At 46.5% G+C, this 24,831-nt stretch overlaps 1 protein-coding gene across 6 annotated transcripts in view; it reads left to right on the top strand.

Annotated features, from left to right (window-relative positions):
- The window catches only part of SSX2IP (SSX family member 2 interacting protein), a 632,083-nt gene that overhangs the window by 270,653 nt on the left and 336,599 nt on the right, over nt 1–24,831 (top strand). For all 6 annotated transcript variants that reach the window (XM_086954035.1, XM_086954027.1, XM_086954031.1 and 3 more), the window contains one exon: nt 3,013–3,148. In XM_086954035.1, coding sequence (XP_086810161.1) covers nt 3,013–3,148 — 136 coding nt within the window. The remainder of the gene's footprint in view (nt 1–3,012; nt 3,149–24,831) is intronic.

The raw sequence follows: 24,831 nt of genomic DNA, 5'->3' as shown, positions 1-24,831 counted from the left end.
AGGAGTTAGACAGGCAATGGTTGTGAATTCAAGGATTGTTCGATGTCATACAGATTACTCGGACCATGGTGATATACTTGCAATGGTGGATACAAAGAGTAAAACTTATCCAGAGGGTTAACATTACTAACTCATATCCCCAAATTTGGTGATCACCACAGACTCGTCCCTGGAGGGATGGGCGCTCCTCTTCAGGATTCCGCCAGCTGCGTAAAGTAGAACCTCCAGAAAAAAATGCACATAAGTTCTGGAACTCTGTGCCATAGCTTTGGCTAGCCTCGCATTTCTTCCCAGAATAGCAAGGGCATCAGTGCTAATTTGCACTGCCAACATCACCAGCATGCATTATACAATGGCCATATCACAGCAAGCACTGGAACTTTGGAAAGGGACTCTGCAACATATAGCACTCAAGGCAGAACATGTGCCAGGAACAACCAATGTACTAGAAGACACCTTGAGCAGAACAAATGCCAGCTGTCACAAATGGGAGTGCAACCAACCAATTCTGGACGACATTTTCGATTGTTGGGGGGGAAAACCTAACCTAAACGTGTTTGGGACAAGGAAAAATCTGATATGTCAATTCTACTCGAGCTGGAACCCAGGAAAGGGGTCATGGGGAATGCGTTTTTGATTAGCTAGTCGGGGATCTTTGTGTACGCTGCCCTCCCCCAATATCTCATTTATTCCGAAGTTCCTCAAGAAAGAGGGAACCTTGTTGAATAATCCTGATTTCTCCCAGGTGGCCCAGACAATTCTGGTCTCAGAACAGACCCACATTCAGTTGGAGCCCTAACCAACGTTACTGACGATGAACCACTGCCAGGTAATTCACCTGAATCCAACATCATTAAACTTGCTGGCCTGTCTCCTGAATTCAATGAGTTTGCAACCTTAAATATTCCTGCAGATTGCAGACAGATTTTCGCAAAGGCCAGATCGGATTCTACCAATAAAACCTACAAACTTAAATGGAAGTGTTTGTTTGGTGTCAGGAGGCGAATGGTCATCCGATTGCCTCACCACCAAAGCGACGCCACCCCGGGCTAGCAGAGTGATCAAGCAGTTTGTCAAGGGTCCTTTCAGAGCATTTCCTCCTGTAAAGATACCTCCTCCTTCTTGGCACCTTAATATAGTGCTGGGGCAACTAATATAAGCCCTGCTTGAGCCCATTGACAAAGCAAATCTAAAATTCTAAATTTGGAAAACAGCGCTGTTACTAGTCCTCACTTAATCAAGAAGGGTCAGTGATATTAAAGCATTCACAATAAAAGAACCATTCAAGCAATAAAAACAAGACCATTGGGTGCAAAGGACCAATCCCTAGTTCATACTAAAGGTTCCTTCAGATTTTTATTTGAATGAGCCCATAGTATTGAAAACATTCTTCGCTAATCCCCAAACTGTCTAAAACAATCTTTACATACATTGGATGTTAAAAGATGGATCAAGTTCATTGAACATGACCATTTCAGAAAGCGGGCCAGCTATTCGTCTCTTATAGAAACCTTCATAAGGGCTTTCCAGTTTCCAAACAAAGTATAAACAGATGGATCACAGCGGCTATCAAATTGTCATGCACAAGCCGGAAAGCTGTTGAAAAGTGAGGTAAAAGCTCACTCTACCAGGGCTATCGCTACGACCACAGCTATTTGCCGGTGTGTCTATTCAACACATATGTTGTGCTGCAACATGGAGCAGTAGGTACACCTTCAGACAGCATCACTGTCTGAATCCCTCTAAAAAGAATGATACAGCTGTGGGACAAGCAATGTTGGGCCATTTATTTCAATAAGGTGAGTCATATTTGTTTATTTATCACTATCCGTTATACTCTAATTATATTCTTGATTATGAGTGTTCTACCTGATTCCCCCAAGAGGTGCTTCTCCAGGTCCTGGACCCCTGGCTGGCATCAGAGTGCATTCCTCTTCGAGCTGCCAGGGAGAAATCCTGAAGCTTTGTGCTGTTCCTGAATGGGCCCGTTTGCTCTGAGGTCTTGCTAAATGGTGAAGCAGACTGTCCGGGCTACAGTGACCGTCGGCGACTATCGGCAGCGCGAGAAATGCACTTTGTACTACAGCAACAGCCCGCAGTGACTGCCAACGTGAAGCAACAGCAAGAACTGTCTGGGATGTCTGACTTGATCTTCATGATATCTTAGCGACCTTCCGCAACGCTTTCCCTGCTCCTTGTGGCCTGCTCCACCACAAACTGGACTCTTCTAGCCATACTTTGCGAAGGTAACTTTTTTCCAGCTGGACTAACTTGGTCCCTCTCTCCGGCCAGGGCTCCATCGCGGTCAGCCTGAACTTGCAACTTTCCCCTGGTCTAGCACGACCTGGTGATCTAGAGCGGCACTTTATGCTTTTAGGCGCTATACTTATCAAAAAATTTTGAAATTGCATATCTCCGGATCTACTGGTTGGAATTTTTCTGGTCATCCCTTGTTTGTGTGCTGCATAAATACTTAATACGGTGCAACTAAATTAAGCCTGGCTGCTTTTTTGCGAAGCTACCGGTGAGTTAAACACATGTTAATTTAGTGTCTTCTTTGGTTCACTTTGACAAGGATTGTTATTGCTTGTGAAGAGTTCACTAGCAACAATCATTTTTGAATTGGAAGAGAGCTAATATAACCAACTTAAGGAGCGTTTGCATCAACTTGTGATGGATAAGAAAAGAAGCTGGGTAAGGAGGTGCTCACACTTTGCTACATCCACTTGTCTTCTTTCAAGCATGTACTTGTTTAAATCTGTTTTACTTTTAGTATTCAAACAGTAACGAGGTTAAGGAATCAACATTGCAGTATAGGTTACGAATGGGTGCAACCAAGGTTTGGTTTTCTACAGCATTCCACAACGCTGTGAAGGTTATTAGAGTGAGAATTGAGCTAAGTTGACTGTGGTGAGGTATACAATTAGGCCACACGCTGAAAGAAGTTCTGTTTCTGTAGTCTGATAAAGTTAAATTGTAATAATTCCTTTTTTAAATTTTTTTATTTGGAAGGTTCAAAAATTACAGAATATTATTGTGAGTCGTGCTACTCAGTATGCTCATAACATGAAGAGAAAAGAGAGAGAATATAACAAACTTAAGGAGCGTTTGCATCAACTTGTGATGGATAAGAAAGAAAAGAAGATGGGTAAGGAGGTGCTCACACTTTGCTACAACCATTTGTCTTCTTTAAAGCACGTTAATTGTTTAAATCTGTTTTATTTTTAGTATTCAAACAGTAACGGGGTTAAGGAATCAGCAATGCAGTATAGGTTAAGTTGTCAAGTGCATATCTCTCTCTCGTTCCATGTACCATTGTGGAATCATTATGATGCCAAACGTGTTATAAGCATTAATTCAACATGTAACAAACAGGTAGGTGACCATGCACAAAGGCCAACTGGATAGTTGCTTCATTATGCGAGAGTGGGTACTAGGTACTCATGAACGTCGCAATGTGGGGTTGTCAACTTATGTTGCTGGCAGTGTGCAGTTCCTGTTCAAAACCATCCATATTGGGAGGCACAGGGGAAAAGGCCAAAAAGATTGTATGGATAACCTGGCACAACTGCGGTCACCCTGGCCCTCCTCCCTCCAATCCATCGAAGATATTTAAGCTATGAGTATGGGTATAATGTGAGGCGAACATTCTAATCCTAACTAACATCTCTCGCGCCGGTTATGTGGTGTGATTTTGAGCCTCTATTTTCTTATTCAACTGTGTTGCGGTTTCAGTGTGATCATATGTGGCTCATTTTGGTTGTCCTGTAGTATAGTGTCCCAGTTCGTAGCTATAGGTTTTTACAAAGCCCCAGGGCTTCTTCCTTATGTAGCGCAGTGCTCTCGGCCTCGGCCCACACGAGTAGCGATTGCCTCCAGGCCACCGAGGGAGGAGGCTCAGGTGACTTCCAGTGTTTCGTGATTAAGTGCTTGGCTACTAGCAGGCCCTGGTCTAGGAAGTGACTTTCTGGCATTTACTCCTGCTAGAGAGTCTCAAAATACATATTTCCCATGAAAGCGTCACAGTACGTCCCATACATCTTGACAATTAGGTCGTGACTCCCTGCCAGTATGTGGCAAGTGTAAGGCAGCCCCATATCATGTGGAGGAGGTCACCATTTGGCATACGACATCTGGGGCAAGCCGTGTCAGTGTGGTAGAATTATTGGTTTATTTTAACAGGGGTGAGATAAGCCCTCTGTACTGAATAAGGCAGAATCGGTCATTGCGAGAGACTTAGATTGAACTTTCCAGAATGGTGGCCCATTCTTGATCAGTGCAAGGACTAGCCAAATCCTCCCAATGCTGCATCAATGGCAAGAGTGATACCACTGTGTGGTGATGCAGCGAGGCTTCAAACCATTTCGTGAGATGCATACCCTACCCATAACCTGTAGATAGTGGATAGTAAGCTGTGTCTGGATATGTATCCCCATCTGCCGCCCAGTGCTCCAATTAGTGAAGTGTGTAGTAGAAATTGGCCCGGGGGAAGACATTCATCCTCCATTAGCATGTCATAGGGTATTAAGCACGTCCTAATAGAGGTCGCCTCAGGTGTAAAGGACGAATTACTGCCAGGTGGAGAGTTCCACAGAGGTGGTAGCGCTGCAGCCCCTGGATGTGCCTTACAGGGCTAGTGCTGGTGCGTATGGAACTGTGGAATGTGTGATGTACAGGCTTCTGCTGTAGCACCGATACGCAACTCCAAGAACCAATGACTCCTGCAGACAGACTTCCATGAGCACTGGGATGAAATAGCCAGGGTAGGAGTGAGAGCTTTCAGGCCAGTGACAGCATGGCAGTGTTAGAGCTTGATCCCCACCATCCATTTGGCCTCCCATTGAAGTTTGGTGGCGAGATAATATTGTTCCATATTTGGGACTGCAAGTCCCACCTCATCTGTTGTCAAATATTGTTTGGAGAGTGCCACACGACAACAGGAGTTGTTCCAGATGAACTCTCTCATAATACTTTTGAATGTGTGGAAGAAGTTTCGTAAACTGTTAAAGACATACCTTTTCCCACAATAATTTAAAATTCACTCCCTTCACCCCTCCGTTTCTCCTCAGTTTTCCATTGCACTCTCAGCGCTGGGACGCTCCCGGGCAGCCATGCGCTCTATAAATCCTTTTTCATTTCATTTCATTTCAGAGGCAGGTTAGGGACATAATAGAGTGGCTGCGGTAAGACCACCATTTGGAGAAGATCCACTCGTCCCATGGATGATGAGAGGAGCGTGCGCCTGAAGTTTATCTGGGGTCTGATAGATGTTATCGTTCTTCCAAGGTTGCCTTCCAACAGATTGGCTGTCTGATGATCGATTCTAACCCACAACTATCGAAACATGTTAGGTTGCCACACTATGGGGACACAACCAAGAACAAAAGGGGGGTCAGGGCATGTTGGAGTAAATGGGAACAGACATGATTTGGCTGAATATACCCACAGGCCAGAGAGGGCAGCAGTGTCATCGAGTGTGCAAGCCAGTGTGGCAGGGTCTGTCGCACGTGGTGGATATGCCAGAAGAGGTTGTCTACATATAAATAGATTGTGTGCAAATTATTCCCTAGTGGGATGCTCCAGTCTAGAGTGTATGCTTGAATTGTGGCTTTAAGAGGTTCTATAGCCAGTAAAAAGCAGTGGGGATAGCCGGCAACCTTGGAGGGGATCTCTATGTATTGGGACTGGGTCAGATACTCTGGCTATTGGCGCATTATAGAGCACTTGGACCAGGCAGAGGAATCTGCACCCGATTTCGAGGCAAGGTGGCAAATAGGAATTCACCTTCTAGAGAATCAGTCTTCCTCCAGGTCTAACACCAGGCACCCAGAGTGTGGCCATAGAATTGCGGAATAAGTGGAGACCCGTAAAAAACATTGCAGGTTTAGTGTGGTGTTATACGCTGGGGAAAACCTGTTCTGGTCCAGGTGGATCAGCGATGGAACCAATGGCACCAGGCGGCTGGCGAGGACCAAGTATTTTATAGTCTGTGTTGAGCAAGGCCAACTTGGGTCAGTAGGAACCCAGAGCAGTAGGGTATCCGTCAGGTTTGGGTAGCGAGATGAGTAAGACCTTGCTTAGTGAAGCAGGGAGACTGGAAGCCCCAAGGGTGTTTTCGTATAAGGCATGCAGGTGTGGGGGGAGATAGGGGGCAGTACAGGAGCATATGCTTAACAATATTCAGCCGGTAGGCTGTCTGGCACTGTAACCCTGCCTGTCATCAGGGCCCTAATGGCCTTGCGAATCTCAGTGTAATTGGAGTTTCTCCCTCTGTGCAGGGGAGATGATGGGTAAGTATATTGTGGAGAAGAATGTTTCAAGGTGGTCTTGACAGTCCTTGGTCGATTTGTAAAGTGACTATAGTGATGCAAGTATTTCATGTTGGATGTGGAGAAGGTGCCCCGATATGGCACGTAGCGAAAGAATAGGTTGCTGGTGCTACTCCAGGCGTTATTAACCATGCCAGTAGCTGGCCGTGCGATCTGCCTACGCATGGGTGCAAGATGATTATTCAATGTAATTCAGACATCTCAGGCGTTAAGTTAGCAGAAGCGCGCATTGAGCCCAATTCACTACTAGAACAGTGTATTCTGGGTTTGTTACAGTGTCTCAAATTACAAAAGCCTGTGTTCCATGTTAGTGATGTTGTTGTCTATCTGCTTGCGATTATTTCTGTTCAAACCCAGGCTGTGACCTCTGATGGTCATCTTATAGGTGTCCTGTTCAATCAACCTGTTAGAGGCGGAGTCGCTGTTAAGTTCAAAGTGTGCTGCTGTTTCAGTTCCAAGTGCTTCCTGGATGGTGGCTTCTCTAGTGTTGTAGGTGCCACATGGATATGACTGTTATGCCCTCTTCCCATGTAAGGTGTAGGGATTGAGGGTTGTGGTCAGTGTGTGTTCTACATAAATAATCCATCTGCCCGACAGTAGGGAGGAGAGTGGCTGAACCAATGATTCGGTCAATCCTACCTAACCTGCAGGTTGTGTGGTGAAGAGTAAAATGAGTACACCTGCGTGTCAGGCTTGCGGGTGTGCCAAATGTCCACAAGGCACCAATGCTGCAGCCAGTCGCTTAGCGCGTAGGCATTTGATGTGGCCAATGTTAGTGGTGGTGGAGAGGGAGGGGAGGAACAGTCTAATATGGTACTAAGGACAGAGTTAAAGTTGCCCCCTAAGAACCATGGGCTCTCACTCCAACTGGACATTATGCCAGATAATTTGTTGACCGTAATAAGAGCTGTCGACCATTTAGACGACCTTCTATTCGTACATACTGACCTTCAGTTTTCACCATTACCTTGTCTTCTACAAAAGAAATCCCTTGCTTCACCCATTTCACGACTCCCCTTGCATAGGAGGAATAGTCCATGGAAAACACTTGGCCACGCCAACATCGTCTAAGTCGGTTGGCTGTGTCAAGTGTGTCTCCTGCAGCAGTGGTATGTGGAAGGACCTACGTTTGAGGTATGGCGTAATGGCGTGAGGATGTGCGCAAACCGCTCAGATTTCAGGTTATTGTTATTGTTGTTCATGTAGGCGATGTGCTGATTCCCCGCATGCTGAGAAACTGCACAGAGTGGGTGTTCCCGCTACATGTAGCGGCTCCATTGGACCGGGGGGGGGGGGGGGGGGGGCAGGCACTCCTGGGCAACTTATCGTAACTTGTGTAAGAAAAAATAACCCCATTAGCTGTAACATTTTCAGAGCAGATGAACAACAGGTAACTGCCGAAAGGGTCAAACTGCCTGTGCCAAATACTAGCCTTATAGGCTGCTTAGAGGGAGTTGGGGTCGCGAAAGTCAAAAGTGCAGAATCCCTTATGTATAAGATGTGTAAATAGCAACTATGGTTGTGTAGTAGTAGTCCACTGCATCACATTTTAGTCTTGTGTTCTGCCTGTTCGATGTATCAGCAGGACTGCCAGAATGGTCAGACTCTCAACTGCTGCAATTCAATGTTGGTCAGTTCTTACATATACAAATCCATACAAAAGTGTCTTGTGACAGTGGAGTGGGCATTGCTGCAGTATTAAGTGCTACCGGCAAGTCATCGAATGCATTTTATTATTAATTTGTATTGTTATTTGAGCAGAATGAGAAGCAACAACTATAGAAGGTATAATTTATAGATCATTCATGAATCAAATCCATGTCAAGTACAGCAATATCAAACTCAATTCATCAAGCCTATTACACTGTTCCGAAATATACAACCATATTAAATAGAATCTTAATTTTCGAAATAGTAGTATCAAAACTATTTAAAGTGTTAAAGTGAAATTATAAAAACAAATTATCCTGAAATAACACTTTTTTTTCTACCAGCAGCAGTATTAAAACTATAACTATGCATTTTTACAATTAAACAGGGATTTACATTACAAATCGTAAATAAGTTTACCATAATTGCGGTTTTAATTTCTACATAGCATCAATAATATCAAAGTGCAGAGTTGCCATTCCCGACTAAAAGTGTGAATAAAAAGCGGTTCCGTTTCAATATACAGTCCTAATCATCCATGGGGATGCCAAGGACGCTCTACATTAAAAGTGATCCTACTACATTGCAGCATTGATACGAATAGTGTATGGTAATCATTAATATAGGATTACAACCACATTGGTAATCGTACAACTAAATCATGTACATGTCATCCAATAATTATTGACGATGAGGAAAATCATGCCCAGGTTGCCTTCAACGTTTTAAGAGCACCCAATCGTTTGGCATATGCCTCCTCAAAGGCATGAGTCCTAGACCTCTTATTCAGCCATTACTGTTTTGTCGATACCGTTGTTGTTTTCCAAAAATCAATGACCTGGCCACCACTATCGATATTGAAATAAAGTATTGTTGGTATTTCTTTAACTGATACACTTCATGAGAGGAACAAAATAAAACCTCAAAAACCTAATTCCAAAAGTGCTGTAGACTTTTACACGCAAAAAAATGTACGAGCCTATCCACTTGCACCATTCACCTTACAAATTAAGCATTGATCAGGGGGTGCTGGAACCCTCCTGTGCAATCTATGTGGCGTATAATATCGCATCCGCCTTGATAAAAAGGCCACTCTTTTTTAATTTGCTGCTCATAGTGCTCTGTATCCTATCTCACTAAGTAACTGCCACTCTATAATATTGCATCTGCATCCCGTTTCTTCAAAAACTTTTTGAAGTAGTCCGTCTATAGTTTCTTGTTGATACTTTGACGTAGCAATCTGTACCAGTTCCCCACTCCTGCTGTCTTATTTCTATTAATGCGCCCGATTATCCACCGGCCAGACTCCCTCATCCGTTTAATAAAAAAAAAAAGGTAGTCACCTGGTTGAAGCTTAAACATAATGCTGCATTTTGATTGCCAAATTGTTGTACTATTGATTCTCATGCAATCTCGTATGATTATAAAAAATAGTTGAATGCGAGATGCTAAAGCCAGTAAAACCTTATATCGTTTTTTTTGTTGTTGGAATTTTTGCAGACCGCAAAAAAACTGCCACCTATTACACTTTCAGTTAACATACGGCTTAACAAAACATTGTCATAGTTTGATGATGATACTGCTGTTAATTGTATCATCATGTTGACCAGTGAGGCCTGATAATGTTAAAAAAATGTGGTAATGCTAAACTCCCCTGTATTGTGTATAATTGGAGAGTAGACCTTTTAGCCCTTAGTTGTTTAATAGCCAGATAAACATCTGGATAATACTACCCAGCTCTGCGAAGTATGAATTGGGCACTTTGAGAGGAAGATTAAGGAATGTAAATTGAGAAAGGATTGTCATTGAATTAATGAAAGTTGTCCTACTAATGACAAAGGCAGAAGGATCCACCTGTCTAATAGCTTTTTTGATTTCATTAGGATATTACCATAATTTAGCTGAAACAATTGTGCAACAAGCTGTTGGTTGGAGTTCGACCAGTGTGTGTTCAACATTATGTACTTTGTTTGCGAATTTGCGGTCTGCCTGTAGTAGAGTGAAGTCAGCTGTTACTTTGTCGATTCTGCTTTCGAGTGATGTGCGTGTCTGCCCAAGGGTTGTTCCGATCTTCTCCTCTGCTTGTAGGACCTTGTCTAGCTTAGCACCAAGGAACCTATCTGAGTCAACCAGCCCATCTCCCACCCTTTCTCCAGGGCTCAGGCTCAGGGATATGCTAGTTCAGTAGATTACCACATGGGATTGTTAGCAGCCAGGGGCAACTCGTGCCATGAGTGCCCATGCGCAACTGGCTCTGTAGTAAATGAAAGCACAGCAAGGCTGTAGGACAATGAAGAGACCAGTCTGGTCTCCAGACAGATGCACTAACGTGGGGTATAATCGGTGTTTCCGGAAAGCAGAGTCAATTGCACCTATCTAAGACTAGTAGGTAGGAGTATCCAGGGTACTCCAACCATGTTGGTGATTCAGGTAGAGGGGGCCAGTCGAGGGAGGGGGAGCGGGGGGGAAGCTTGAGGGGTTATATCATCCTTTTGGCTCCAGAGGAAGTGAGCATAACAAAGTAGGTGAGCTATGAGCCATATTTGCTGGAGGCAGCGTCTCCAAGTAGAGCAAGAATGACACGCCACACAGCCTGGGGGATGCATCTGGGTGTGTGTGCACCAGCTCCTCGAAGTATGAATTGGGCACTTTGAGTGGAAGATTAAGGAATGGAAATAGAGGATGGATTGTCATGTGAATTAATGTGAGTTGTCCTACTAATGACAAAGGCAGAAGGATCCACCTGTCTAATAGCTTTTTTGATTTCATTAGTATATTACCATACATTAGCTGAAACAAATGTGCATAATCACTTGTTACAAAAATTCCTAAATATCTAGTGGGTCCTTGCGGTACGGACTGTAAACAGACCGGAAGCTGAGAAATTGTTGAAATAAATAAAAAAAACTTCTATTTTGGCTTGATTTACCCAATACACTCCTACACGAGTAAAAGCTGATTTTCATCCATCACATTCTGTATATTTGAACCCTCTGCCTTTTAAATATAACATTATACTATCCATAAATAGTTAAATTTTTGCCATCCCTCTTATAGTGCCATCCACGGTTATGGCTCTGTACATTGTCCAGTGTTCTCCTCGCTTCGGTGGGTGAAGGGCGTGAAGTCACAAACCCAGTAGATTGCATCCAGTCCCATGCCTCTTCAGAGTCATCAAAGAAATGTGCAGTCCTATCAACTAAGGAACGGAGGCGGGTAGGGAACCGGTGTGAGAAGTGTATGTTCGGTTATCCAGTATTAGGGTATCTTTCATAGATTCACCTGCCTGAATCATTCCCCGTCGTCTGTATAAATAAAAACATATCCCGTTAGACATATAGAGTAATAGGCCAAACTCCTCACATTAGCAACATATCCATGTCCTTATGTAAGATCGGGAGGGCCACCTCTTGATATGGCTGCAGAGGCTTAAAGACGAAGACCAACTAGAGTCTTCTGAGGAGAGAGAGGGCTCTTCTATATCCTCCAAGTCCTCTAAAAAAAAAAAGACCAAGGGTGGCTTCTCCAGGCTCTTCGTCGCAGCCACCTCAGAAGAAGACACTTAAAAAGTCTTTATAGGTACATCCTAAGGCTTTACCACCAAAGGTTTCTCCTCAGGAGATTGTTCACACCTTTAAGAAGCCTTCTTCCACTCCGTCGCAACGACGAGAAAATCTAGATCTACGGTCTTGTGTGACGTCGATGACGACTGTTTCCACTTCTGTCGCCTCTTCTTCACGGTCTACGACGATGACTCCATTGTTGACTGCCGGTAGGTCTGTCTCGTCGGCAAAAAAGATAAAGAAGTCATCGACGTCCAAACAACCGTCGACGCCACGATCGCCGACGACAGTGGCGAGGACTGAATCGACGACTAAGACTGTCCCGTCTACAACCACTCAATCGTTGATGAAAGCTACACGGCTAAACCCTCTAGGAGATCTCCGTCGACGGCATCGTCGACGACTGCTCCGTCTATGGGAATTCCATCGACCATGGTGCCTGTCGGTGCTTCACCGTCGACGGGTTCGTCGACGACAACGGATTCCAACATGAAAAGTACATATGTCTACCGCAAAATAACGAAACATACGTTGACGCCGGCCCTAACTTCTCCCAGTAGGGTCCAGCCATTGCCTCCAGCTCACCTCTTGGACGTATGTTTTGAACAGCAACAAGTACATCTGAACTTAATGTAAAGTATCAGGACAGTTCGGATTATTAGGACCAGGACCAGGATGATCAGAATATTTATCCAGAAGAATATCTGCCTCAGTCTCCCATGGTTGGCCTACAGCATCTTTGGTTTCCAACCTACAGTTCCTCATTACGAACTATAAGCAGAGATTCCCTACTTCTGCCAAGTCTCCACTTCCAGCTTATCTCCACCGCCAAGACCACAGCTTCTACCCTTAAATCTACAGCCGGGCCCTGTCATTCCACCACCCCCGCCTTCCACAGACGGCGAGGAGGAGGATCCACATGAAGAAGGGGAACTTCACGATTTCCAGTCTCCTCATGATGAGTGGGACGACTATGTCATACCCTGTCCTGCTTCTCCCATGCCTACGCAAGCTGACTCGCCTCCCGAAGACATTAGGGGATTTCACAAAATAGTAGAAAGAGCGCCGCAATGTTTCCAAATACCCATGCCTTCACACCAGCAAGATTGCTTCCTGTACGATTTTAAGGAGCCTTTTAAGAAATCGGTCAGATCTATACCCATTGTAGAATACATATGGGATCAAGGTGTGAAAATAATGCATAACCCTTCCTCTGTGCATCCAGTATTGCCTCGCCTGGATAAGGAATACCGAGCTCCAGATACTGCTCCAGCTTGCCTGGCAGGACATCCTAAACCAGACTCATCACACAGGCTGCTCAACGAAAATCTAAAAAATCCTTCTGCCCCACTAGTGCCCCTTCCGGACAAGGATTGTCAAAAACTTGATAACATTGGGAAGCATTTCTAACAGTGCCTTCATCTAATTCCTTGGCACTGTTAGGGCGGACATTGCTCCTTATCTTGCGGCCTTGCCAGATGAGTCACAAGAAGAAGCTAAAAAGATCTCACTTGAGGGCGAACGCTCGGCATCCGACATAATAGATTGCGCAATGGATATCTCCTCTACGGGATTTCGACAACTGGCTGGCGCAGCTGTATACGACGCCAGGGTTGGTTGAAGGCAACTTCATTCCAATCAGAAGTGCAAACAAAAATCTTGGACATGCCCTACGATGGCCAGCTTCTTTTTGGATCACACATTGACGAAGCTCTCCAAGGAATAAAAAAGGATACCGACACGGCCAGAGCTTTGGGTACCCAACAATTCAAGAACCCGCCTTTTCGTGGCTCAAGCGGAAGAGGGCAATCCTCTACAAGAGGGGATTACCAAAACCGATTTTCCTACTCTTCTGGTCAACCGTATCGACCACAATACCAGCATCGTTAGCAGCAACAGTCATCCTATACTAAGTCCTCCTTTCGTGGCAAAGGTGGTAAGCAGAAGGGCACCGCTCAGCGACAATGACCTCTCAGTACCGCCAGTCTCCAGTTCATCTCCGCCCTCAACAGTTGGAGGAAGAATTTCCCATTTCCTGAAAAATTGAAAACCAATCACAACGGACCGTTGGGTTTTGCAATTAGTTCAATTCAGTCATTCACTGGAGTTAACACAAATTCCACCCGAACCCCTCCCAGACCTATGCTCCACAAAAATCTACGTATCCTACTCCGGGAGATTTCAATTATATTCCAGAAGGGAGCTATAGAAAGGGTTCCTCTTTGTCAACGGGGGAAAGAATTTACTCCCTTTTTTTCCTAGTACGAAAAAAGGAGAAAAAATGGAGACCGATCTTAGACCTGAGAAACCTCGACAAATTCTTTAAAAAGCAGTTGTTTCGTATGGTTGCCATCCAGGAGGTACTACAACTTCTCAATGCAAAGGACTACATGGTATCTCTGGATCTTCAGGATGCCTATTTTCACATTCATATCCACCGGAATCACAAGACGTTTATGAGGTTTGCAGTAGCGGGCAGACACTTCCAATTCTGTGTCCTGTCTTTCGGACTCAAATCGGCACCTTGCATTTTTACGAAATACCGGTCTCCGGTAGCCGCATATCTCAGGCAACAACACCATCAGGTCTTTCCATATCTGGACAACTGGCTGGTCAAAGCACCATCTCTAGAAGGCTTGGGGCTCACTCTCAATCGGGACAGGTCCGTCCTCCAGCCTTCCCAGCGCATAACTTTCCTCACGACCCAGAAGAAGGCATTTCCGTCACAAGAGCGCAAAGACAGGCTTCTTTCATTGGCAAGTCGCATACGATCCAAGACTTCTTTAAACGTGCGCCTTTTCAAATCCCTGCTCTGGATGATGTCTTCATGCATTCTGCTAGTTCCGCACTGTTGTCTTCACATGCGCCTTCTTCAAGAGGCGCTCTCGGCTCAATGGGTCCAATGTACAGGTTCATTCGACGATATCATCCGAGTGACCCCTCCAATGGTCAAGGCTCTAAGGTGGTGCATTTGCCCTCAGAACTTTTCTCAAGTCTTGCCTTTCTTGCTTCCAGCTTTGCCGCATATCATGACAACAGATGCGTCACTGGAAGGTTGGGGAGCTTTCCTCTAAGAACTACAGATCAGTGGAAAATGGTCCCAGTCCGAAAGACAACTCCACATCAATCTCCTCGAACTGCGAGCTATCTCGCTCTTCTGGCATTCCTACCAGGAATCGGGGACTCTCTAGTGCTTGTGCGTACGGATAATACCACGATGATGCAAGCAAGGGGGGGGGACTCGCTCTCTAACACTCTCTCATGAGTCACAAAAAATCTGGAACTGGTTGCTTCTTCACATTTTCCTTCGGGCAGAATACGTCCCAGGAACGGACAATGTTCTGGCCGATTTCTCTAAGCGAGACATGTCACGAATGGGAACTGAATCAGCGGACCCTCAACCACATATTCTTTCAATGGGGCACCCTTCTCCTGGACGTGTTCGCTACAAGGCAGAACACCAAATGCCAACACTTCGCGAGCTGGCGTCCCCAGAAGGGATCTCTAGGGAATGCTTTTTCGATCTCACGGTGCAGCGTCTTTGCACACCCTTTTCCACCATTTCCCCTGATTCCCAGAGTTCTCAGGAAATTCAAAGCAGAGCCTTGCACACTCATTCTCGTAGCCCCAGCTTGGCCACGCCAGCATTGGTTCACAGAGCTTCACCTTCTCTCCCTGGAACCTCCGATCCAGTTGAAACAGTTTCCCTCTCTTCTCACAATGAACTTCCAACAAGTCCAGCATCTGGATCCGGCATCTCTCAAATTATCCGCTTGGCTCCTGAGTTCAGAGAATTTCAGGACCTAGACATTCCGCCGTATTGTAGAGCAGTTCTGGCTCACGCTCGATCAGACAGTACTAACAAAACATACTTCTTAAAATGGAAAAGATTCTGCATCTGGTGCAAGTCACAGAAGATACACCCTCTTTCATCTTCTCCAGTACAAGTATTGCCTTACCTTCTCCATCTGGCGAACTCGGGTCTTGCTCACAGATTGATCAAGCAGTTTCTTAAAGGCCTATTCAGGACTTTTCCTCCAATTAAAACTTTACCTCCCACTTGGCAACTCAACACAGTTCTTGCTCAGCTCATGAAACATCCTTTTGAGCCAATACACAGAGCTGATCTTAAGTATCTTTCCTGGAAATCTGCACTCCTTCTGGCCCTTACCTCAGCGAGGCGAGTGTGTGAGCTCCAGGCTCTCTCAATTAAAGACCCTTTCCTTCAGTTCAAATATGACAGGGTTATACTACGAACAAATCCTAAGTTTGTGCCGAAGGGCCCGTCAGACTTCCATCTCAATGAACCCTATAGTCTTGTGTTCCTTCTTTCTAAATCCTCGCACAATAGCAGAAAGAACTCTGCATTCTCTGGATCTCAAATGCTGCCTAAAGTTTTACATTGACAAGACAAAGACCATCCCCAAGTCCAGCCAACTCTTTGTGGCTTACAGTCAACCTAGAAAAGGTCTTCCACTCCCTAAACAAAGCATCTCTCGCTGGATCTCTGCAGCTATTGCATTCGGTCACCAGCAAGCAGGGCAACCCCTACATTCCTACGTCCAAGCCCACTCCACTAGGGCGCTGTCTACCTCCAATGCACTCTTTGCAGGTGTGCCTACTGCAGACATTTGCAGAGCAGCAACTTGGAATACGCCGCATACATTCACCAAGCATTACTGCTTGGATACAGAACAAATGAAGGTGCTGCAGTGGGACAGGCAGTGCTTCGTCTTCTATGTCCATAGAGGTGAGCCTTCTTTCATCCCACCCTCCTTTCTGGTATACGCACATTTCTCTATTGTATTCCTTAATGGTTTTCTTTGATTAGTTTGCTACTTTCTATGTGTCACATTGATATGTTATTATCTGGTGAATTGGTATATGCTGTACCATCCTTAATGTGCTTATCATTGTTTACAACTCTGATTCAGGCATGTGAATCTATGAAAGATACCCTAGTACTGGATAAGTAATGCGTTACTTACCTGGAACTGCAGTTATCCAGTATTGGTATCTTTCATAGATTCACATTCAACCCACCCACCTCCCCTGGAAGGGCTCATCTAGTTCTCTCAGTGATACACCTTGTTAGCACTGTGCTTACGAAAATCTGAGAGACTAGGGCTCCTTCCAGGAAGGTTCTAGAGGGTGGTGATAGCTGGATGGCTCTACTCTAGAGTTTGGTCCTTTTTTACAAAAGGACATGGATATGTTACTAATGTGAGGCCTTTGGCCTATTACTATATATGGCTAATGGGAGATTACTTTATTTATGTACCAGGGACTCCCATCTCTACGACGGGGAATGATTTAGGCATGTGAATCTATGGAAGATACCAATACTGGTTAACTGCAGTTACAGGTAAGTAACGCATTTCTACTCTGAGACGTCGCTTATGTTCCTGAAACTAGCTCCTCTGTCTCTGCAGTGCCATTATATAGTCTGGGAAGGACAGGAGGCATTTTTCACTTTTATGTTCTGCAGTTTGTGCCTCAAGTAAGATGGAGTCATGATCCCTGTAGTTCAGCAGGCAGAATAGAAAAGGCTTCGGGTTCGTGCCAGGTGGTGGTCTGCTCATCGGTACTTGGACACGTTCAATCTAGAAGAAGGGTGAAAACGTGGCGTCAGGCAGTAGGCTACGAATCCAGGTCCCTGCATAGGCCACTGCATCTTGACCCACCTCTCCCTATGGAAGACCGACTACTTGTATATAGTTTTCCCCAGTATTGGAACTTTCATAGATTCCCATGCTTTTGTATCACTCCCCGTCGTCGGAATGGGAGTCTCGGTAACAAAAATACCATAGCAGTAGGTACAAAAGAGAAAGAAAAAGGCCTAGGCCTCATTCCCTTTTGTAGCATATCCCCCTCTTTTTGTAAAAGAGACCACACCTAGGCATCAGCCAATCAGAAGTGCCTCACCCCTTAGAACCCTTCTGAAGGAACCTCAGAGCCTCAGATTTGCTACGGCACATTGTGCTTAGGGAGTCTCCTTTGAGCTCTGCTCATTTCTTCTCTATTCAAAGGATTTTCTTCAAATATTCTTCAGAATTTCTCAACAGGATTGTTTAAGGATGGCTGACAAGGATAAGAAGGCCCTTTTCAAGCCCTGCTCCACCTGTGGCAAGAAAAGGTTGTTTGTAGAAGATAGGCATAAGGATTGTATCTATTGCCTTTATCCGATCATAACGCAGAGGACTGCAAAATCTGCCGCACTTTCCCTACCAAGACCCTCCGGGATCGTGCTGGTAGATTTTTGACCTGGCTTCAGAAACAGAAGGAGAGGAAACGTGGAGTTTCCAGTGACAGTGAGGAGTCCTCATCAGCTGTGTCATCTAGAAGGTCCGTCAAAAGGGGTAGGGGTTCCCCTTCTCCTTCTAAGGAACATCCCTCTAAGGCTTCAAAAAAGACCCCCAGAGAGTCTGAGAGCCTAGGTCCAAGCGAATCTCCTCACCACGGTGAAAAGGAGAGGGCAGGACCATCTACGCCTTCCAAGGGTGCGACGACCGACCCAGCCTTCAAGAAACCCTCTTCCCAATCTTCTGAGAGGAGTTCCAAGTCCTCGACGACTAAGGTGTCGCCGGCGGAGTTTCCGTCGACGAAGAAATTGAAGACTAAATTGAAATTGGTTTCGTCGACTCATTCATCGACGGGGGATTCGTAGACGAAGGGATCGTCGTCTAAGAAGGAAGCGTCGACGGCAGGTTCATCAGTCGACGTGAGGTTTGCCGACGACTGCGTCGTCGTAAGGCGTCGACGAGTACCACAGCATCAACGACGAGAGTGAAAGCGTCGACGACTATGATGACGTCGACGATAGCATCAACGACGACAACTTTGACGACGACAGCTGGATCGTCGACAGCTGGATCGTCGACGACACCAATCTCGTCGACGTGTACAACCATCGTCGACGGAACAGTCGACGATATTGTTATCTGAAAAAAAGGATTACAGTTTCAGTCACAAGAATAACGCCGGAGATGACATCTCCTAGGAGAGTGACCCCCTTGCCACCAGCTTTGCTCTTTGAGGAAGGCGAGTCAGATGAGGGTGACCAGGACTTGTATATGGTTATGCCAATAGTCCCTCTCAACTTCTGGTCAAATGTCAAGAGACTGACTCTGAAGGAGGATATGACTAGGAGGATGGTGGCCATCAGGCGGCCCAGTCACAATATTCTGGGCAGGATATGGTTACAGTACCATCTTCATTCCTACAGGACCTGCATAAGATGCTGCAGGACTACGAATCTAAGGCTACTAGGCCAGTTCTGGTTCCGGCAACACCTTTCTTGGCTTCTGCCTCAACGGCTACTCCTGGATTACCTGCTCAGGTGTCCCCTCAGCCTCAGACATCCTTTCCGCAAGATCCTTCTAGGCCGGCAGATGCCCATGATGATTCCTCGGATGAGGATCAAAATTCCGATCATGACTCTGTACATACGACTGAATGGAATGAATACATCATTCCGGACCCTTCATCTCCAGTTCCGGATCCAGTAGATTCCCTGCCAGCGGACATAGGAGGTTTCCATCAGCTGATGGAAAGAGCAGCTGGCAGGTTCAAATTGGCTATGCCTGCGATGGCCACGGAATGTTTCTTGTACGACTTCAAGGAACCCTACCGGAAGACAACATGGTCCATACCTATAGTAGATCTGTGGAAGGAAGGCCTGAAGGCTATGAAGAACCCAGCGACGGTGGTCCCTGTGCTACCGCGTCTGGATAAGAAATACAGAGCACCTGACGATGGGCCGGCGGCCTTAACAAGCCATCACAAACCAGACTCCGTTATTTCGCAAGCAGTGCAGAGGAAATCCTGCAACCCCTCTGCTCCCTTAACAACACCTCCGGGCGGAGATTGGATAATGCTGGGAAAAGATTCTCGTCTATGGCGAGTCTTCTGGTGCGAGCTGCCAATGCCCTGGCGATATTGGGCAGATACGACCGCCAACTTTGGTGTGATGTTGCTCCGTTCCTGGACCAGCTACCTCCAGAATCAACATCAGAGGCAAAAAAGATCTTGCAGGAGGGAGAGGTGACATCAATGGAGATCATTGACTGTGCCATGGACATTGCAACAACAGCGTTTCGTTCCTTGGCTGGGGCTGCAGTCCTCCGTCGCCAGGGGTGGCTGAAGGCTACCTGGTTTCGACCGGAGATTCAAAACAAAGTCCTGGATCTTCCCTTTGATGGGGAAGCACTATTTGGGAAGCTAATCGATGACCCTCTTAAGGAGATCAAAAAGGACACGGAAACGGCAGGATCCTTGGGTACCCTTCAATAACGCACGTCTCCTTTTAAGGGTTCCAGTGGCAGAGGTAATAACTTCAGGGGATCCTACCAACAGCAGCGTTATTCATCCACTGGCTCAGGTTCCCAGCAGTACCGCCAGCCTTATCAACAGAGACCAGGCCAATCTTCTACTACTCCAGGCCTTACAATAAGGGGAAACAGGCTAGCCGGGGACGGGATACGTCCAAGCGCCAATAGCGGCCTCCTTGCTCTTCCTACTGGACCCTCCTCCAGTTGGAGGCAGGGTAACCAAATACCTTCAGAACTGGTCCAGAATAACATCAGACCGTTGGGTGCTCAACATCATTCGGAAAGGACATACCTTGGAATTTACGCAAGTCCCTCCACCCAAGCCCCCGGCAGCCATTCCATCGAAACACCTGCATCTCCTGCGGCTCAAAGTCCAACAGATGCTCCGGAAGGGAGCGATAGAGCCGGTCCCCTCCAATCAAAAGGGACAAGGATTCTATTCCAGGTTCTTCCTGGTAAAGAAGACGCTGGAGAAATGGCACTCCATTTTAGATCTCAGGGAGCTCAACACCTATCATCTCCTTGTCCTTCCGGATGGTCTCTCTCCAAGACATCTTGCGGCTCATCAGCCCGGGGGATTTCATGGCCACGCTCGGTCTTGAGGACTCTTACTTCCATGTCCCGATTCACCCAGCACACAGAAGGTTTCTACGATTCACAGTAGCCAAGAGCCACTTTCAATTCAGGGTTTTACCCTTTGGTCTTCGCTCAGCCCGAGGATTTTCACAAAGGTGCTGGCGCCTGTAGCGGCCTTCCTACAAAGAAACCATTTTCAAGTCTTCCCCTACCTGGACGATTGGTTGCCGAAGGCCCCGTCCAGGGACGCAGCGCGGGACGCTGTTCAGGCCTGTACAAACTTGTTTCAAAATCTGGGACTCACTTTAAACCAGGAAAAGTCATCCCTAGTCCCATCCAGAAAAGCGCGTTTCTTGGGAGCCATCCTGGATTCAAAGCTCTCGAAAGCCTTTCTGACCCTGGAAAGGAGGGAGAAACTACAAACCTTGGCTCGGGACTTACACGAAAGAAGGTGTCTTTCAGTACGCTGCTACAAATCTCTGCTGGGGGTAATTTCATCATGTATTCCCCTGATTCCTCACTGCAGGCTGAGGATGCGTCCTCTACAGGAGCAACTAGACAACCAATGGAAACAGGTTCACGGATCGTTCTAGGACAAGGTGACTGTCACCTCAATGATGAGGGCAGCGACCTTATGGTGGGCAGATCAAGACAACTTGTCCCAAGGTCTATCCTTTGTAAATGACCCACCTCCTCAAGTAGTAACAACGGACGCGTCATTGGAGGGTTGGGGAGCAGTGATGCAGGACCTGCATGCCAGCGGTCGTTGGTCTCCTCAGGAGCAACGGCTCCACATCAATCTTTTGGAGCGAAGAGCAATAAGACTGGCTCTACGAGCTTTTCTTCCCCGCTCAGGAGGTTCGCAAGTGCTCATCAGGACGGACAACACCACGGCCATGCACTACGTGAACAAGGAAGGAGGAACCAGATCTCGTCAGTTGTCGCAGGAAGCTCAACAGTTCTGGGAATGGGCGATACTTCACGGAATATCGCTAAAGGCGGAACCCTTGACAGACTGAGCAGGTCATCCTCAGTCAGCCACGAGTGTGAATTGAACCAGCGAGTTCTAGAAGAGGTCTTCAGCCAGTGGGGCAGACTGGAGGTGGATCTCTTTACCACACCGACCAACAAGAAATGCCGGTCTTACGCGAGCAGATTTCACCACAGAGGATCACTGGGGAATGCGCTTTCGATAGCCTGGTCAAGGACATTTGTCTACGCCTTTCCCCCCATTCCTCTGATCCCGCGGCTCATCCAGAAGATCAAAGTGGAGCCGTGCAGGATGATCTTGATAGCCCCTGCTTGGCCGAGAGAGTTCTGGTACACGGAACTCCATCTGTTGTCGCAAGTTCCTCCTCTTCCTTTGAGGACTATACCAGATCTCCTCACAATGTCCGAAGTTTGGCACCTAGATCCACAGGCATTACACCTGACAGCAGGGCTCCTGAGCAGCGAGAGTTTATGAATCTCCCCATCTCAAGCGAAATTAAGGAGGACCGTCTTAAATGGAAAAGATTTTGTTTCTGGTGTAGGAGAGAAAAAATTGACCCCTTTACTTCCAAGCCTCTTCAGCTCCAACCTTATCTGCTGTCCCTGGCTAAGTCGGGACTAGCCCATTTGTCAATTAAAGTTCATTTGGCGTCCATTTCGAGATAAAGAAGGTCTGGGTCTGGACCTTCCTTGTGGTCTTCCAGGATTGTCAAACAATTTCTTAAGGGCTTGTTCAGAGTCTATCCATCAGTGAGGCCTCCACCTCCTACTTGGCATCTAAATCTAGTCCTTTCTCAGCTCATGAAAGGCCCATTTAAACCAATTCATCGTTCTGACATAAAGTTCCTTTCATGGAAATTGGCTCTCCTCCTCGCTCCTACATCGGCTAGACGTGTTGGAGAGTTGCAGGCCCTTACTATCCAGGAGCTTTTCCTACAATTTAAAAGGAACACTATAATCTTGAGAACTAACCCTAGTTTTATGCCAAAGGTACTCTCGGACTTCCACTTGAACGAGCCAGGTTATTCTGAAAGCATTCTTTCCTCAACCGGCTACACCAGCGGAAAAGACACTTCATTCTTTGGATGTACAACGGTGCTTAAAATTCTACTTAGATCGCACTAAGGGATTTCGGAGGTCCTCTCAATTGTTTGCTGCCTTTGGTGGTCCAAGCAAAGGCCTCCCGCTATCCAAACACGGGATATCAAGATGGATCACAAGTGCCATTCTGCATTGCCACACTGCGGCAGGGAAAGCTCTGACTGGCAGGATTCGGGCACATTCCACAAGATCAGTGGCATCTTCAACGGCCCTCTTTGCAGGGGTACAGATTAAAGACATTTGCAGAGCTGCTACCTGGAGCAGCGTTCACACATTTACTAAGCATTACTGCTTAGAGTCCTTACAGCAAGAGGATGCGGCAGTGGGCCAGGCTGTCCTGAGGAACCTCTTCCAATAATTGGCGAGCTTTCCTTTCTATCCCACCTTACGTTGTTACACATTTTGTATCTTTGTCATGTTGGCTATTGCAATGTATTTATGACACATGTGTTTTTTTATGGCTAACTGCTTGCTACTCTGATACAAAAGCATGGGAATCTATGAAAGTCCCAATACTGGGGCAAGAAAACAAGTAACTTACCTGTAACTTTGGTTCCCCAGTATTGGTAACTTTCATAGATTCCCATGCGCCCACCCACCTCCCAGAGGAAAGCTCAGCCTCCAACAGACATGGTGACTATACACAACGGCAACGAAAATCTGAGGCTCTGAGGTTCCTTCAGGAGGGTTCTAATGGGTGAGGCACTTCTGATTGGCTGAGGCCTAGGTTTGGTCTTTTTTACAAAAAGAGGGTGATGCTACAAAAGGGTATGAGGCCGAGGCCTTTTCTTTCTCTTTTGTACCTACTGCTATGGTATTTTTGTTACCAAGACTCCCATTCCAACGACGGGGAATGATACAAAAGCATGGGAATCTATGAAACTTACCAATACTGGGGAACCAAAGTTACAGGTAAGTAACTTGTTTTCTTCTTTTACTGTGGTCTTTCTCTCTGCATTCCAGAACATGCACACGATCCACTAAGTTGTGCACCAAAGCTGATTTGTGGGCTATTGCTTGGAGTTTGACCAGTGTGTGTTCAACATTATGCACTTTGCGAATTTGCGATGGTCTGCCTGTAGTGGAGTGAATTGGTACAAAAGGGGGTGGTAATGGACGGAGCATCTGAACCAATCAAACACTCACACCCAGTCAAAAGATCTGGGTTTAATCCATCACCGTTCTTTAGCCCACTCTGCCACCCCAGTTCAGACATGGCTATATGCAAATCAGTCTGACCCTGTGCCTCATGGGAACAGTCCAGCCCGAACTGCCAAGCCATGCCTTCCCTGGACTGGAAAAAAGCTTCTGAGGACCGGTTTCTGGCATTCCACAGCCGTCTTCAGCCCGGCTTGCTTGAATCCAGTGGTAAAGTGAGCAAGGGACTCACGTCTGAGCATACCCTGTAGTGGAGTGAAGTCAGCTGTTACTTTGTTGATTCTGCTTTTGAGCGATGTGTGAGTCTGTCCAAGAGTTGTTACGATCTTCTCCTCTGCTTATTGGACCCTGTCTAGCTTAGCACCAAGGGACCTGTCTGAGTCAGACAGCCCATCGCCCACCCATTCTCTAGTTGTTACACTCCAGGGCTGCGGCAGGACCTGTCAAAGATTGGGAAGCTGATAGCAGGTGACCCATAGCCAGCTGACGTACATTGGGCATCAGAGAGGCCAGTGCCGTGTGAAGCGAGCCCAGGGTCCCCGCCCCATGGTCCGTCCTCAGGTTCGCTAGGGATATGCTAGTCCAGTAGATTACCACTTGGGATTGGGTAGGGGCCAGCGTCAACTCGTGCCATGAGTGCCCATGCGCAACCAGTAAATGAAAGCACAGAAAGGCTGTAGGACAATGAGGAGACCAGTCTTAGCTTTCCTGAGACACTGATTATACACCACATTAGTGTATCTGTCTGGAGCGGAGTCAATTGCACCGATCTAGGACTAATAGGTAGGAGTATCCAGGGTGCTCCAACCGTATTGGTGATTCAGGTTGAGGGGAAAAGTCTGGGGGGGTGATATCATGCTTGTGGTTCTAGAGGAAGTCCGCATAACAAAGTAGGTGAGCTATGAGGCATATTTCACGGAGGAAGCATCTCAAGTAGAGCAAGAATGACACGCCACAAACCCTTGGGGCGCATCTGTGTGTGTGCGCACAATGGTAATACGTGCAGTTCAATCCACACCTAGAGCATCCATGTCTCCTGCCTCTGCAATAGGTGAATGAGGAAAATCGCAGGAGGCCTATTTGGGCCTCTGACTTGGATCAACTCCAAGCAGTTTGCTGCAATTTATGGATGGT

The sequence above is a fragment of the Lissotriton vulgaris genome, chromosome 1_1 (assembly GCF_964263255.1).
Source record: "Lissotriton vulgaris chromosome 1_1, aLisVul1.2, whole genome shotgun sequence".
Taxonomy (NCBI): Eukaryota; Metazoa; Chordata; class Amphibia; order Caudata; family Salamandridae; genus Lissotriton; species Lissotriton vulgaris.
The sequence above is the reverse complement of the archived record's forward strand: the minus strand, read 5'-3'. Positions and strand labels throughout refer to the sequence as shown.